Source organism: Tachysurus fulvidraco, chromosome 20 (assembly GCF_022655615.1).
Source record: "Tachysurus fulvidraco isolate hzauxx_2018 chromosome 20, HZAU_PFXX_2.0, whole genome shotgun sequence".
NCBI lineage: Eukaryota > Metazoa > Chordata > Actinopteri > Siluriformes > Bagridae > Tachysurus > Tachysurus fulvidraco.
The window spans coordinates 18,491,266-18,507,772 of record NC_062537.1 but is presented as its reverse complement, the minus strand read 5'-3'; the positions used below and the strand labels follow the sequence as shown (position 1 = coordinate 18,507,772).

The 16,507-nt window shown below is 47.8% G+C and overlaps 1 protein-coding gene across 1 annotated transcript in view; it reads left to right on the top strand.

The window, feature by feature from the left end:
- sppl3 (signal peptide peptidase 3) overlaps positions 1–15,448 on the top strand; it is a 33,047-nt gene extending 17,599 nt beyond the window's left edge. The window contains exons 3-10 of the mRNA XM_027175354.2: positions 2,810–2,901; positions 3,275–3,394; positions 3,584–3,662; positions 4,673–4,785; positions 6,343–6,449; positions 6,543–6,897; positions 7,433–7,542; positions 11,993–15,448. Of these exons, the coding sequence (XP_027031155.1) occupies positions 2,810–2,901; positions 3,275–3,394; positions 3,584–3,662; positions 4,673–4,785; positions 6,343–6,449; positions 6,543–6,897; positions 7,433–7,542; positions 11,993–12,064 (1,048 nt within the window). The 3' untranslated portion in view covers positions 12,065–15,448. The remainder of the gene's footprint in view (positions 1–2,809; positions 2,902–3,274; positions 3,395–3,583; positions 3,663–4,672; positions 4,786–6,342; positions 6,450–6,542; positions 6,898–7,432; positions 7,543–11,992) is intronic.
- The last annotated feature ends 1,059 nt before the right edge of the window (positions 15,449–16,507 follow it).

Sequence of the window (16,507 nt, the reverse complement as noted above, 5' to 3'; positions counted from 1 at the left end):
GCTAAGATAACGGTTACTTGTTTAGTGTCGTGTAATGTAGCAACTCGCTTGTGTGTATTTCTGTAAATTAGCCAGTTGTGTTTTTTGGTCAAACAGCAGCAGATATTTTATATAGTTGCTTTTCCAGGCAGCTTCTGACTGATTGATTGATTTAGTACTTGAATGATCAGACGTTGTGTTTCTCCTCTCCATTCATCTGGATCGGTACTTATTCATACTCCGTGTGTGAAGGCCGTGAGTGTGAGAGGGTGAAGGCTGTGTGTGTGCAAGAGTGAGTGAGTGAAGGTCGTGTGTGTGTGTGTGTGTGTGTGTAAGAGTGAGGGAACGAAGGCTGTGTGTGAGCGAGTGTGTAAGAGTGAGGGAACGAAGGCCGTGTGAGCGAGTGTGTAAGAGTGAGGGAACGAAGGCCGTGTGAGCGAGTGTGTAAGAGTGAGGGAACGAAGGCCGTGTGAGCGAGTGTGTAAGAGTGAGGGAACGAAGGCCGTGTGAGCGAGTGTGTAAGAGTGAGGGAACGAAGGCCGTGTGAGCGAGTGTGTAAGAGTGAGGGAACGAAGGCCGTGTGAGCGAGTGAGGGAACGAAGGCCGTGTGAGCGAGTGAGCGAGTGAGGGAACGTAGGCCGTGTGAGCGAGTGAGGGAACGTAGGCCGTGTGAGCGAGTGAGCGAGTGAGGGAACGTAGGCCGTGTGAGCGAGTGAGGGAACGAAGGCCGTGTGAGCGAGTGTGTGAGTGAGGGAACGAAGGCCGTGTGAGCGAGTGAGGGAACGAAGGCCGTGTGAGCGAGTGAGTGAGTGAGGGAACGTAGGCCGTGTGAGCGAGTGAGGGAACGAAGGCCGTGTGAGCGAGTGAGCGAGTGAGGGAACGTAGGCCGTGTGAGCGAGTGAGCGAGTGAGGGAACGTAGGCCGTGTGAGCGAGTGAGGGAACGTAGGCCGTGTGAGCGAGTGAGGGAACGTAGGCCGAGTGAGCGAGTGAGGGAACGTAGGCCGTGTGAGCGAGTGAGGGAACGTAGGCCGTGTGAGCGAGTGAGGGAACGTAGGCCGTGTGAGCGAGTGAGGGAACGTAGGCCGTGTGAGCGAGTGAGGGAACGTAGGCCGTGTGAGCGAGTGAGGGAACGTAGGCCGTGTGAGCGAGTGAGGGAACGTAGGCCGTGTGAGCGAGTGAGGGAACGTAGGCCGTGTGAGCGAGTGAGGGAACGTAGGCCGTGTGAGCGAGTGAGTGAAGGTTATGTGAGCGTGAAGGCTGTGTGTGTGTGTGTGTGAGTGTGTTTGTGAGAGTGAAGGCCGTGCAGGTTCGAGTTATAAGCCGTTAGAGTTTTGTGGTGTAAATGGCAGCATTGATATTTCAGGAAGAGATGGAACATGATGTTCTTGGGAGGCGACGGATGTTTAGAGACGAGATGAATGCTGGAGTAACTCGACATCTGTCTGTTATTTAATTATTTTTTGTGCAGTGTCAGTAGACCACGTAGAAATGCTCAAGATATTAAAATGATCTGGTTAGTTTTGGTTGTGGATCTGACACAGGACCACAGACAGATTAGCCCATCATTTGTAGCCATATAAAGAAAAGGAAAACAAACGCCGGACTCTGGATTCCAGAATGAAGCAGATGAACTGATGTTGATGTGGGAAAGCTGGAAGCTTGAACCCGGATGTTGGAGAGCACATTGTTTGATTTGAACTTTATCTATTTTAGACTTTTGTTTGGGGGGAAAAAGATACCAGATGGTTGCATGGTAAGCAGTTTTGCTCTTTTTAAGGTGTGGGCAAAAAACAGACTGACATTCTGCTCTACACCACGACTCGGTGGTAAAACTGGCGTGCAGCGTCATGTCTCTTGGCTGCATCGACCTTTCAAAACTATCCAGACGCTTTCAGGGTTTGAGATGGCTCTTAAAATGACAGTCATTCTGATAACACAAACAAATGACCGCCATTTAAACATCCTGATAATCTGAGAGAGTTTTTATGCCTCTGTGAAATGTGCAATTGAGCCGAGACTAAGGTGTCTGTGTGCCTGCCTGTCTGTGTGTGTGTGTGTGTGTGTGTCTGTCTGTGTGTGTGTGTGCGTGCCTGTCTGTGTGTGTGTGTGCGTGCCTGTCTGTGTGTGTGCCTGCCTGTCTGTGTGTGTGTGTGCCTGCCTGTCTGTGTGTGTGCCTGCCTGTCTGTGTGTGTGTGTGCCTGCCTGTCTGTGTGTGTGTGTGTGCCTGCCTGTCTGTGTGTGTGTGTGCCTGCCTGTCTGTGTGTGTGTGTGCCTGCCTGTCTGTGTGTGTGTGTGCCTGCCTGTCTGTGTGTGTGTGTGCGTGCCTGTCTGTGTGTGTGTGTGCGTGCCTGTCTGTGTGTGTGTGTGCGTGCCTGTCTGTGTGTGTGTGTGCGTGCCTGTCTGTGTGTGTGTGTGTGTGCGTGCCTGTCTGTCTGTCTGTGTGTGTGCGTGCCTGTCTGTGTGTGTGTGTGTGTGCGTGCCTGTCTGTCTGTGTGTGTGTGTGCGTGCCTGTCTGTGTGTGTGTGTGTGTGCGTGCCTGTCTGTGTGTGTGTGTGTGTGCGTGCCTGTCTGTGTGTGTGTGTGTGTGCGTGCCTGTCTGTGTGTGTGTGTGTGTGCGTGCCTGTCTGTGTGTGTGTGTGTGTGCGTGCCTGTCTGTGTGTGTGTGTGCGTGCCTGTCTGTGTGTGTGTGTGCCTGCCTGTCTGTGTGTGTGTGTGCCTGCCTGTCTGTGTGTGTGTGTGCCTGCCTGTCTGTGTGTGTGTGTGCCTGCCTGTCTGTGTGTGTGTGTGCCTGCCTGTCTGTGTGTGTGTGTGTCTGTGTCTCTTGCCCAGGTCGTTAAACATGGACTGTGAGAACCAGGAAAAAGACAAGGATGGAAATCCCACAGCTAACGGCTCCTTCAACAACACCAACTCCAACAACAGTGAGAAACACACACATGCACACACACACACAGACACACACACACACATACACACACACATGGCCTTACATGGACAGAATCAATTATGATGCTAATTAATGCTACACAACTCCTAACTCGAACTCTAACCTACACCTCGTTAACTACCTTCTTAAATAAAATCTTCAGTGTTTTTGTTTATTTTTGCTTGCTTGCTTGCACACGTCCACGAATTTTGTTTAGGAATCAGATCGATGTTAGCTAAAAAGTGCATCACTACGGACAAGCATGAAAAGATGATCATTATGGCTCGGTGTCTTGTCATGATGCAAAGTGGGTACCTGGCCTGTAGTGACTGGATGTGTGTGTGTGTGTGTGTGTGTGTGTGTTTCAGGTATTCAGACCATCGATTCCACACAGGCTCTGTTCCTCCCAATTGGAGCGTCTGTCTCGCTCCTCGTCATGTTTTTCTTCTTTGATTCGGTCCAGGTGGTCTTCACCATCTGCACTGCAGGTACTGTCTGTGTGTCTGTGTGTCTGTGTGTCTGTGTCTGTGTGTCTGTCTGTGTGTGTCTGTCTGTGTGTGTCTGTCTGTGTGTGTGTGTGTGTGTGTGTGTGTGTGTCTGTCTGTGTGTGTCTGTCTGTGTACACCAATCAGGTCATTTACTAACTCATTTATTCTCTCTCTCTCTCTCTCTCTCAGTTCTAGCTACTATAGCGTTTGCGTTCCTGCTGCTGCCGATGTGCCAGTACCTGACGCGACCCTGTTCCCCACAGAACAAGTACGATCAATCCAGATGTTTCTACACTTTACCGCTGTGTGGCTGGTTGTCATGTAGCAGCTCACTGCATTAAAGCTCTCGTGTGTTAAAATGTTTGTTATAAAGAGGATTTAGTGATCCCAGATTCAGGGGAAATATCAGGTGACTGCTGATGGCCAGAGAGCTGCGCTTCTTTACCGTTCCTTCAGTTTAACCCAAAAACGTTGTGAGGATAAAGAAATTAAAGCTTAACTTAAAAACCCCGATGATCTGCATGAAACCCGTCGGCTTCGTGGCTTCTGTTCCAAGTCGACTTTAGTGTCTGGATTTAAAAGATTAACCTTTTTTAAAAGATTCTTTCACATCGTCAGCTTCATGGCGCTGAGCCGACAGAGAGCCGGAAGCCAAGTAAAAGTCCAGAATGTCAAAAATTCTACTCAGTGAGACGGTTCTGAGGAAACAATGTAGTATAAAGATCGCTGATAACATTTAGCACATTCTCTGCTAAAGCTTTCTAAACACTGAAAATATATAAAGGACCAAACGAATGCAAGAAATATGGATATTTTCCACCTTGTATGTTCAGTCTGGGATTAAAAAAAAAAAACACTAAAAAAAAAGCTAGGAGCGAAAGAAGAAGAGAGGGATTAAAAAAAAACCCCAGCAGATGAGTTGTACTGTTGCTTCATTTAGTTTATTGTTGAGCTAGAATTCATTTAGAAAACTGGCTGATTCTGTCTGCACGTCTATAGATTACTCCTCATGACTCATCAGAGCCGTTACTGGATGTAGTAATGAAGATGCGCGGTTAATCGGACGCTGGTTCGGAAAAAACGATCACCTCTTTTGGGAATAGCGCTAAATATCCGAATCAGACGAATTTTATACTCCGTGTTTAACTAGTTAAGCTGGAGGTCAAGTTTGTTTAGATTACTTGTGTACATTTGAGAGAGAGTGTGTGTGTGTGTGTGTGTGTGTGTGTGTGTGTGTGTGTATATATATAAAAAAAAGGGGTGTGTGTTTACATGCAGGATTTCGTTTGGCTGCTGCGGCCGCTTCACGTTGGCTGAGTTGCTCTCCTTTTCCCTATCGGTCATGCTCGTCCTCATCTGGGTGCTAACGGGACACTGGCTCCTCATGGACGGTAGGTTTGTGTGTGTGTGTGACATTATAAGACTCTAAGTATTCATCTCATACTATCACCTTTTTTCTCCCTGCTTATGATGCTGTAATTATTTATTTCATGATTTCATATTTTTCCAGTCACTTGCGAGTAAAACACGACCTTCCCTGTAGTTATTTATTTGTTTGTTTATTTGTTTAGTAGTGTTCGGTCTGTGTTCTAGTTTACAGTAATGTTTACTACTTCAGACCTTTTGAGGTCAAATCAATCGATGACGACAACCAAAGTCATGAGCGAAAGTTTTTAGGAGATCATCCGTGTTGTAGTTTGACGTGAAAAGCCAGAGGGTGCGACGTCGGATGCTGCGACACGGTTCTAGTCAACGCTCGGACGTAAGCCTGAGGTCTTTTCAAAGTGCAAAACATTCAACATTCCGTGTGTTTTGTTGGATAAACGGATCGCACAGTGTCCATCACGTTCCCGGTCTTTAAGGCGGCGTCCGCTAAGTGCGACGTGCAGCAGCTACTGTAAATACATGAACAAAAGTATTAAGTCAACAAAAGTCTTGTATTCCACCTGGTTAAGTCTTTACTTGATAAGTTACTGGCTTTCAGAGCTCTTAATGGATTTATGACCCACGTGTTTCGAGAGCCTGATTGGCTGCGTTCCAAATAGAGCTTTAAGGTCAGGCTCTGCCATGGGCTTCATATTTGTCTTGCTACACCTTATTCGGATTAATACACATCATTTGTTTGTTGGAATCCCTGTTATTGTGCTCGTGCTAAAGTATGACGACGAAAGACGGTTCGAGTCTGAACTTTTCCCTAAATACGTCGGATGTTTTTGTCACGATTTATTTACTTTACGTCACTTTCTGTGTTCACGCCTTCCGTCAAAGTTTAGGACGCCGCACAAACGGAATGGAACCGAGGCGTAGCTAGAGATTAGAGAGGCTGCGGAGGTTTATACTTCTGAGATGTTTGTTCGTGGATAACTAACGTGACACACATCCAGCACCGGACATTTGTTTTCTTTGCTTGATGCAGGCTTCTGACCTGGTTGTTTAAGACATGAGAAGCTTCTCACTGCACCAGTTAGGGTCAAAAGCACATCATAAACACTGCAGTAATGATCCAGTCCCAAGCTCTTACGTATTTTCTGATTGCACTCCAAACATCCAGGCAGTGTGTAGATATTTCTGTCTCTGGTCATGAGTGGAGCTGCAGGACATTTTTACTCGTACAGATACACATTTGTTGTACTGTTTCCTTTCACCTGACACGCCCTGCGTTCCTGCTGACTCTGATGGGAATGGGATGCTACCAGACTGCACTAAGGGGAAAAGTCATTCCGGTTGTTCCGTGTAGACACGGTGTTCGGTTACCGGGTGGAAATTTTGGCTGGGTTTACTTTTGTCTTGTTTTTCACTTTCTCTTCCCTTTTTTCCTTCTTTATAGAGTGTCCTAATCCATTCGAGCAAGTAGGCATATATTTCTGGGAATAGTGTTTGGGTTTTTAGACTGTTTTTTGTTTTGCTTGCTTTCGCTGACGCCGATGTCGATGCTGTTCTCTGTGCAGCGCTGGCGATGGGTCTGTGTGTGGCGATGATCGCCTTCGTGAGACTGCCCAGTCTGAAGGTGTCCTGTCTGCTCCTGTCTGGTCTGCTAATCTATGATGTGTTCTGGGTAAGAAAGACACACACACAGACACACACACTATTTCAGAGCTCAGCGTGCGAGTACAATCATGTGAATCTCTGTCCCTCCTCTGGTCTCCAGGTCTTCTTCTCAGCTTACATCTTTAACAGTAACGTGATGGTGAAGGTGGCCACACAGCCGGCTGATAACCCACTGGATGTTATCTCCCGTAAGCTGCACCTGGGTCCCAGCATGGGCCGTGACGTGCCCCGCCTCTCGCTCCCGGGCAAGCTGGTGTTCCCGAGCTCCACGGGCAGCCACTTCTCCATGCTGGGCATCGGTGACATCGTCATGCCCGGACTGCTGCTCTGCTTCGTGTTGCGCTATGACAACTACAAAAAGCAGGCGAACGGGGAGGCACAGAGCCCTGCCAACATGTCCGGGCGCATGCAGCGTGTCTCCTACTTCCACTGCACCCTCATTGGCTACTTCGTAGGTGAGTCGGGACACAGCTGTGCTGCTGTGATGGGTTTGGTGGTGTGAGATGATCCTGTCGTCTTGTACACAGGGACTGATCATGACCACAACACGATACTTCCAAAGTATTTCATTTTGTTCCGATTATTACGTATTTTTGTCTCCTTGTACAATTCTGGGGTTAAAGCAAAGCCTGAGGTGAAAAAGGATGTTGGATATGATCTTATTGTCAGTGTGTCCTGGGATGAGCGCAGGATTAAACCTGGATTACAGGACGTTTCTTCCTCAGGGATCTACAGGCAGGTTTCTGTAAAGCTGCTTGATGACTAGACAAATAAAAATGAGTTGACATTTCAGCTCCGTAATCCAGGTTTCTAATCCTATAGTCTGAAATTTGTTAGAAATCTAAAGACCGGGACATGGTTCAAATCCTACTGTGTCCTGTTGGGAGCTCTCTTCTGTCCTATAGACATCAGACTGAGTGTGTCTCTCTCTCTCTCTCTCTCTCTCTCTCTCTCTCTCTCTCTCTCTCTCTCTCTCTCTCTCTCTCTCAGGTCTTCTGACTGCGACCGTGGCGTCTCGGATTCACCGTGCGGCTCAGCCTGCTCTGCTCTACCTGGTGCCCTTCACACTGCTGCCTCTGCTCACTATGGCCTACCTGAAGGTACGACTGTGTACTAAATGTGCACTAGTTACATTTTGCGCTGGTCCTCAGGGGTAAGGGCTCCCTGTAAAGGGCCAGTAGTTCAATATAAAAATAAAAAAAATCACTTATTTCAGGAAATTATATCTGCCTGAATATTTACACATATTTTATAACTACACGTGTGTACGTGTGTGTGTGTGAGAGAGAGAGAGAGAGAGAGAGAGAGAGAGTGTGAGACACCTGTGTGTGAGAGAGTGTGAGACACCTGTGTGTGAGAGAGTGTGAGACACCTGTGTGTGAGAGAGTGTGAGACACCTGTGTGTGAGAGAGTGTGAGACACCTGTGTGTGAGAGAGTGTGAGACACCCGTGTGTGAGAGAGTGTGAGACACCCGTGTGTGAGAGAGTGTGAGACACCCGTGTGTGAGAGAGTGTGAGACACCCGTGTGTGAGAGAGTGTGAGACACCCGTGTGTGAGAGAGTGTGAGACACCCGTGTGTGAGAGAGTGTGAGACACCCGTGTGTGAGAGAGTGTGAGACACCCGTGTGTGAGAGAGTGTGAGACACCCGTGTGTGAGAGAGTGTGAGACACCCGTGTGTGAGAGAGTGTGAGACACCCGTGTGTGAGAGAGTGTGAGACACCCGTGTGTGAGAGAGTGTGAGACACCCGTGTGTGAGAGAGTGTGAGACACCCGTGTGTGAGAGAGTGTGAGACACCCGTGTGTGAGAGAGTGTGAGACACCCGTGTGTGAGAGAGTGTGAGACACCCGTGTGTGAGAGAGTGTGAGACACCCGTGTGTGAGAGAGTGTGAGACACCCGTGTGTGAGAGAGTGTGAGACACCCGTGTGTGAGAGAGTGTGAGACACCCGTGTGTGAGAGAGTGTGAGACACCCGTGTGTGAGAGAGTGTGAGAGAGACACCCGTGTGTGAGAGAGTGTGAGAGAGACACCCGTGTGTGAGAGAGTGTGAGAGAGACACCCGTGTGTGAGAGAGTGTGAGAGAGACACCCGTGTGTGAGAGAGTGTGAGAGAGACACCCGTGTGTGAGAGAGTGTGAGTGAGACACCCGTGTGTGAGAGAGTGTGAGTGAGACACCCGTGTGTGAGAGAGTGTGAGTGAGACACCCGTGTGTGAGAGAGTGTGAGTGAGACACCCGTGTGTGAGAGAGTGTGAGTGAGACACCCGTGTGTGAGAGAGTGTGAGTGAGACACCCGTGTGTGAGAGAGTGTGAGTGAGACACCCGTGTGTGAGAGAGTGTGAGTGAGACACCCGTGTGTGAGAGAGTGTGAGTGAGACACCCGTGTGTGAGAGAGTGTGAGTGAGACACCCGTGTGTGAGAGAGTGTGAGTGAGACACCCGTGTGTGAGAGAGTGTGAGTGAGACACCCGTGTGTGAGAGAGTGTGAGTGAGACACCCGTGTGTGAGAGAGTGTGAGTGAGACACCCGTGTGTGAGAGAGTGTGAGTGAGACACCCGTGTGTGAGAGAGTGTGAGTGAGACACCCGTGTGTGAGAGAGTGTGAGTGAGACACCCGTGTGTGAGAGAGTGTGAGTGAGACACCCGTGTGTGAGAGAGTGTGAGTGAGACACCCGTGTGTGAGAGAGTGTGAGTGAGACACCCGTGTGTGAGAGAGTGTGAGTGAGACACCCGTGTGTGAGAGAGTGTGAGTGAGACACCCGTGTGTGAGAGAGTGTGAGTGAGACACCCGTGTGTGAGAGAGTGTGAGTGAGACACCCGTGTGTGAGAGAGTGTGAGTGAGACACCCGTGTGTGAGAGAGTGTGAGTGAGACACCCGTGTGTGAGAGAGTGTGAGTGAGACACCCGTGTGTGAGAGAGTGTGAGTGAGACACCCGTGTGTGAGAGAGTGTGAGTGAGACACCCGTGTGTGAGAGAGTGTGAGTGAGACACCCGTGTGTGAGAGAGTGTGAGTGAGACACCCGTGTGTGAGAGAGTGTGAGTGAGACACCCGTGTGTGAGAGAGTGTGTGTGAGACACCCGTGTGTGAGAGAGTGTGTGTGAGACACCCGTGTGTGAGAGAGTGTGTGTGAGACACCCGTGTGTGAGAGAGTGTGTGTGAGACACCCGTGTGTGAGAGAGTGTGTGTGAGACACCCGTGTGTGAGAGAGTGTGTGTGAGACACCCGTGTGTGAGAGAGTGTGTGTGAGACACCCGTGTGTGAGAGAGTGTGTGTGAGACACCCGTGCGTGAGAGAGTGTGTGTGAGACACCCGTGCGTGAGAGAGTGTGTGTGAGACACCCGTGCGTGAGAGAGTGTGTGTGAGACACCCGTGCGTGAGAGAGTGTGTGTGAGACACCCGTGCGTGAGAGAGTGTGTGTGAGACACCCGTGCGTGAGAGAGTGTGTGTGAGACACCCGTGCGTGAGAGAGTGTGTGTGAGACACCCGTGCGTGAGAGAGTGTGTGTGAGACACCCGTGCGTGAGAGAGTGTGTGTGAGACACCCGTGCGTGAGAGAGTGTGTGTGAGACACCCGTGCGTGAGAGAGTGTGTGTGAGACACCCGTGCGTGAGAGAGTGTGTGTGAGACACCCGTGTGTGAGAGAGTGTGTGTGAGACACCCGTGTGTGAGAGAGTGTGTGTGAGACACCCGTGTGTGAGAGAGTGTGTGTGAGACACCCGTGTGTGAGAGAGTGTGTGTGAGACACCCGTGTGTGAGAGAGTGTGTGTGAGACACCCGTGTGTGAGAGAGTGTGTGTGAGACACCCGTGTGTGAGAGAGTGTGTGTGAGACACCCGTGTGTGAGAGAGTGTGTGTGAGACACCCGTGTGTGAGAGAGTGTGTGTGAGACACCCGTGTGTGAGAGAGTGTGTGTGAGACACCCGTGTGTGAGAGAGTGTGTGTGAGACACCCGTGTGTGAGAGAGTGTGTGTGAGACACCCGTGTGTGAGAGAGTGTGTGTGAGACACCCGTGTGTGAGAGAGTGTGTGTGAGACACCCGTGTGTGAGAGAGTGTGTGTGAGACACCCGTGTGTGAGAGAGTGTGTGTGAGACACCCGTGTGTGAGAGAGTGTGTGTGAGACACCCGTGTGTGAGAGAGTGTGTGTGAGACACCCGTGTGTGAGAGAGTGTGTGTGAGACACCCGTGTGTGAGAGAGTGTGTGTGAGACACCCGTGTGTGAGAGAGTGTGTGTGAGACACCCGTGTGTGAGAGAGTGTGTGTGAGACACCCGTGTGTGAGAGAGTGTGTGTGAGACACCCGTGTGTGAGAGAGTGTGTGTGAGACACCCGTGTGTGAGAGAGTGTGTGTGAGACACCCGTGTGTGAGAGAGTGTGTGTGAGACACCCGTGTGTGAGAGAGTGTGTGTGAGACACCCGTGTGTGAGAGAGTGTGTGTGAGACACCCGTGTGTGAGAGAGTGTGTGTGAGACACCCGTGTGTGAGAGAGTGTGTGTGAGACACCCGTGTGTGAGAGAGTGTGTGTGAGACACCCGTGTGTGAGAGAGTGTGTGTGAGACACCCGTGTGTGAGAGAGTGTGTGTGAGACACCCGTGTGTGAGAGAGTGTGTGTGAGACACCCGTGTGTGAGAGAGTGTGTGTGAGACACCCGTGTGTGAGAGAGTGTGTGTGAGACACCCGTGTGTGAGAGAGTGTGTGTGAGACACCCGTGTGTGAGAGAGTGTGTGTGAGACACCCGTGTGTGAGAGAGTGTGTGTGAGACATCGTGTGTGTGTGAGTGTGTGTGAGACATCGTGTGTGTGTGAGAGTGTGTGAGTGACATCGTAACCCTTGTGTTGTGTGTGTGTGAGACCTGTGTTTGTGCTTGAGTAACCCGTGTGTGTGTGTGTGTGTGTGTGTGTGTGACCTGTGTGTGTGCTTGAGTAACCCTTGTGGTGTGTGTGTGTGACCTGTGTGTGTGCTTGAGTAACCCTTGTGGTGTGTGTGTGACCTGTATGTGTGCTTGAGTGACCCTTGTGTTGTGTGTGTGTGTGTGTGTGTGTGTGTGTGTGTGTGTGTGTGTGTGTGTGTGTGTGTGACCCGTATGTGTGCTTGAGTAACCCTTGTGGTGTGTGTGTGTGTGTGTGTGTGTGTGTGTGTGTGTGTGTGTGTGTGAGAGAGAGAGAGACCTGTGTGTGTGCTTGAGTAACCCTTGTGTTGTGTGTGTGTGTGTGTGTGTGTGTGTGTGTGTGAGAGAGAGAGAGAGACCTGTGTGTGTGCTTGAGTAACCCTTGTGTTGTGTGTGTGTGTGTGTGTGTGTGTGTGTGTGAGAGAGAGAGAGACCTGTGTGTGTGCTTGAGTAACCCTTGTGGTGTGTATGTGTGTGAGAGAGAGAGAGACCTGTGTGTGTGCTTGAGTAACCCTTGTGTTGTGTGTGTGTGTGTGTGTGTGTGTGTGTGTGTGTGTGTGTGTGTGTGTGTGTGTGTGTGTGTGTGTGTGTGTGTGTGTGTGTGTGAGAGAGAGAGAGACCTGTGTGTGTGCTTGAGTAACCCTTGTGGTGTGTATGTGGACATCTTCAGGGTGATCTGCGGCGCATGTGGTCTGAGCCGTTCCACGCCAAGGCCAGCAGCTCCCGGTTCATGGACGTATGATGGCCACGAGCGAGACGGGCAGTGTTCAGTTCAACTCATCCCCAAGACACACGGAGAGAGGGAGAGAGAGCAGGAAGACAGGAAGAGAGTCGCACTCGTCTTCTTGTCTCCTTATTCGTCCATCAGATGGAGAGCAGCTTGACTTCACTGCCAGATGGATTCTGCTCAGCACATTCACTCACCTTCTCTTTGTATTACCTCTTCTCTTTCCTCATCTCTCTCTCTCTCTCTCTCTCTCTCTCTCTCTCTCTCTCTCTCCCCCCCCTCCCTGTTGGACTGAGAGGCCACTCCTTAATAGACTTGTCTTTACGGGACACAGCCGGTGCTCCACGTGATGATTTTTTTTTCTAACCGGCATCATTACGGATTTGCAGACTGTTGGTGTTGTTTTTTTGTTTGTTTTAGATTTGTTTTTGAACCACGGACAAGACGCTGAGATACGAAGTCTCGGCCTACGGACAGTGATGACCCTAAGGGGACCAACACACACACACACACAAACACACACACACATATACAAGGCCACAGATGCTTTCCTGCTCCCCATCCCCTCCCCTCTCCTCTCTATTAAGCCCCTCCCTTTTCCCCTTTCAAGATATGTGTATTTTATTTAGAAAGATTTTATTCTTGACATATACAGAAACGACGCATTATGAAATGGAGTGTGTCCTTGCGGTTGAGAAGGCCACGCCCCTCTATGTATATATGTGTACACATGTATTAGGGTTATCATGTTGGGGTGCAAGTGTTTGTGTGATTAAATACTGTGTGTGTGTGTGAGAGTGTGTGTGAGTGTGAGGGCTTTTTTCTCCTGTGCTTTTCCCCCTTTGTTGCTTTTTTAGGTGGATTTGTAGTCAGGGGTCGATGGGAAACACTGTTAGGTTGTTTTGTTTTGTTTTTGGTCTCTAACTAACACCACCACCCCCGAACTATAAAGGTCACACCATGTACACATTTTACCACCACGTTTCCTCTTTTAATGAAACAGTTGGTGAAATTTGGGCGCTTTTCCACTCCAGAGTGTTTTTGCGGTCTGTTTTTTTTTTTTGGAGTTTAAATGAAGGAAAGAAACGTTGGTTGTTAGATTGCACTAAACCTCACCGTGTCCTGGTCCGCTTCATACCAGAAGCTTGTCGAGAAATACTGTACAGCATGGTCCTGTTTTTTGTTTTTTGTTTTTTTTTAAACACTGGTAACAGATTTGTATCGAAGTACACGTTCTGGCACGTTAGCGTTTCTATAGTAACAGACTCACTTGTATAGTCGCCGCTTCACATGATCTAAGGGTGCTTTCACATATGCAGTGTTTAGTCCGTTCTTATCGAACCCTGGTCTGTTTTCTTCTTTAGTCCGGTTCCGTGGCCTTCTCCGTCTCCTACAGATCAAATTCTTGCACCGTTCGAGCTCCATTCGATTCAGAGCTGAATTAAAAAATAATTGCTGCAATGAGTTGCGAGCTCTCTGACTGGAAACACAGGAGAAAATAGACGGTGGAGACGATACACAGGATGATCTGAGCTCTGCGTACACACCAGATGCTAAAGTTCTGTTTCAGTTCTCTTCACTCTGTCTGCCCAATTAAAGGAAGAACGATGGAGAGCTTCACACATTGTGGGTTGTTTTTGTAAACACCCCCACCCACCCCCAACACCCCCAAAATATACACACCCGTTGCAATTTAGTTCACAAATTAAATGCATCACATGTTGCTCTAATTTGAATTCACTGAATACAAGTCTAATAAATAAATATTTCATATATTCCATATCCCGTTAAGAAAAGCGTGTGCTGGTTGATCTTGCATTTTCCCTACAGAGATGTCTGTGTAGCATTTCTGTAAGAAGTCTCTGGTATCAGCTAGTTTTCAGGACAGAGGACTTTCTGGTTTCTCTGTAATCTACAACAAGCTGCGTTGTTGTTGTCTTGTAAACTTTGAAGGAGAAAAAGAGAAGCTATGAGGTGAGGAGGAACAACCGTTTAGCTGCAGTAACCGAAGCGAGAGAGAACAGGAACTCCGTGACGTTCATAACGGTTCGAAAGGGTGACGTGCTGCTCGTTAATGAATTAAAAAGAAATCCCACCACCCAGTGTGGATTCTTTTACTCGGACAGCACGGCCCATAGTGTGGTGTTGAGTTTTTGTGTCCAATACGACGTTAAATTTGCTTCAGGTTTCACCAACTGTTCCTTTAAACCGCAGGAAACCAGCAGGAGGGACTGAACTGGGACGGCTTCAAGAGAGGCTTCAGTGACCGAGAGAAAATGAGAAGTGTTTGTGTGTGTGTCTGAAGTGAATGTATGGCATTACCTCTGAGTCTGGATCAGAACGGTGCTCTTACAGTCAACGGGCTCGGCGCCGATTTCGCTCGTCATTTAAGAAGCTTGGTGTAATTTGTAGGCATGTGCCAGCAAATTATCCTGACAAATTCCTCACCCGATGACGGGATTCCGTTGTTCGAGACTTGACGTGTCTCCTTCAGATCCAACTGAAATCAGAAATAACGATAATCTGCGTGTTAAATATCACCGTTTTACAAAAGTGATGACTGGCACATGCCTTGTGGCTTACTTTCTAATTCTCTCTTCATTTTAGTAGTTTTCTTGACCGTTATTTGCCCCAAGAGACTGGAAGTGTGTGTGTGTGTGTGTGTGTGTGTCTTAAGTTCTGCTCCTTCTCTTTCTTTTTTTTTTTCCTTTCTTTTTCCTACTTGATTATTTCTGGATCTGTGAGTCGTCTGGCCTTGCATGTGAAGTGTACAGTGTGTCGTCGTTCAGTAAGCCTACGGCAGCACTGCATCACTCACAAGCACACAACGGACGAATGAACAGATGAACAGGATGATTGCACAACAACATAAACACAAGCGCACGGGCCACGGAGATCCTCGGGCCCTGTGTCTCAGACAGGGACCTCGACCTCACAGACGCCAGGCAGAGAACGTTTTCCTGACCACGGCACATTCGGAGCATCACCGACGTCAACTTGCCCACAATCCCTTTCCTGATCCCCTGCAGCCCTCCTTATAGACATGAAATTTAAACCATGGAATGATTGAACATTTTCAATAGGTTTTCTTTTTTATGACAAGATTCACCTGTTGTTTTTGTTTTGTTTTGTTTTGTTTTATCCGATCATTTGTATTTTTCTTAGTGTGTTATTTTATACTTTCTCCCTTTGTCCCTCTTCACTGGGCTCCGTTGTCACATTTGCGTTACGGCCAAAAAGGATTCTGTATAAAGTGGATTTAAAAAAAATAAATAAATTAAGAACTGTGTAGTGACCTATGGATCCTGACGTGCTGTACCTAAACGTTTTCATCTCCTTTAACCTGCTCCCCTTCATCCGGTCAGGATTATTCTGTAAATAAACGTGACTCTAACTGTAGAGCCTCTTTACTGTCTCACTGTGTTTAAAACTGTTCTAGCCATGTGTTAATGAATTCATTTACAACTTTTTGCCCAAAGAAGAGCAGGAATTAAATATCTTTTAGTCAAATGACAACTTGAAAGGAAAATTCCATCCGGAACAGTTTCCATATTAATCTTGATAACATTTAGAACAGCTAAACACCTAAAAACACCTACATTTATATTTAGTTATATTTCTCTGGTGATTATAACAGAAATACAACAAAGTGCAAGTTTAAAACTATGCTTTCAGTGATGTCAATAGAATAATTCAAACATACTTTGTGGAACAATAAAATGTAAAGTAATTTTTTTCTGTATAGCTATTTAATGAACTCAGGGTTTTTCTTTTGTTTTTGTTTTTCCCCCCGTTTATACTAAGAGCAGCAGTGATGTTTTTAGCCACAAGGCGTCGCTGCAGTGCAGATTATGTTCCCAATAAGACACAGATTAATTTGTACTTTAATTGCAAATTAAACTACAAACGTAGTTGACGTTTTTTTCTGAATGAAATTGTAGTAAAATTCCATATTGTTTTCACTAAAAGTGAAATAATAGTATTATGTGGAATAACAATCGGAAGTGCTGAGTCGGCATGGTAACTAAAAACCGCTTCCGGTTTTTAATCCAATGTTTTTTTAAGTTACTTACAAGATTTTAATATATTAACATCTAGAATTATTAACACATGGAAACGTGAAATGACGTGCTGCATATTCGTATTTTTCTATGTTCCCCGTGTTTAATACCTCTTGGTTGTGTTTACAAAACCGCCCGACATATCGTAAACTTCCGGGTTAATGTAGCTGCGCTACATTACACTTTGTATATTCACACATATTACCAATGCGTTAAAGTATGGAACGTTGGTTTTATTTCTCCCAGTATGTATTTTTTGTATAATTTTTTTTTTAAGTTAAAGTCACTGAGCTCAGCTTGACTTTCAGGCTCATGACCACAAGGTGGCGCTGTGGCGTCTGGCGAGCGCTTTCTCAAGCGCAGGCAAAATGGCCGCCTTCACATTACAAACTTTCTA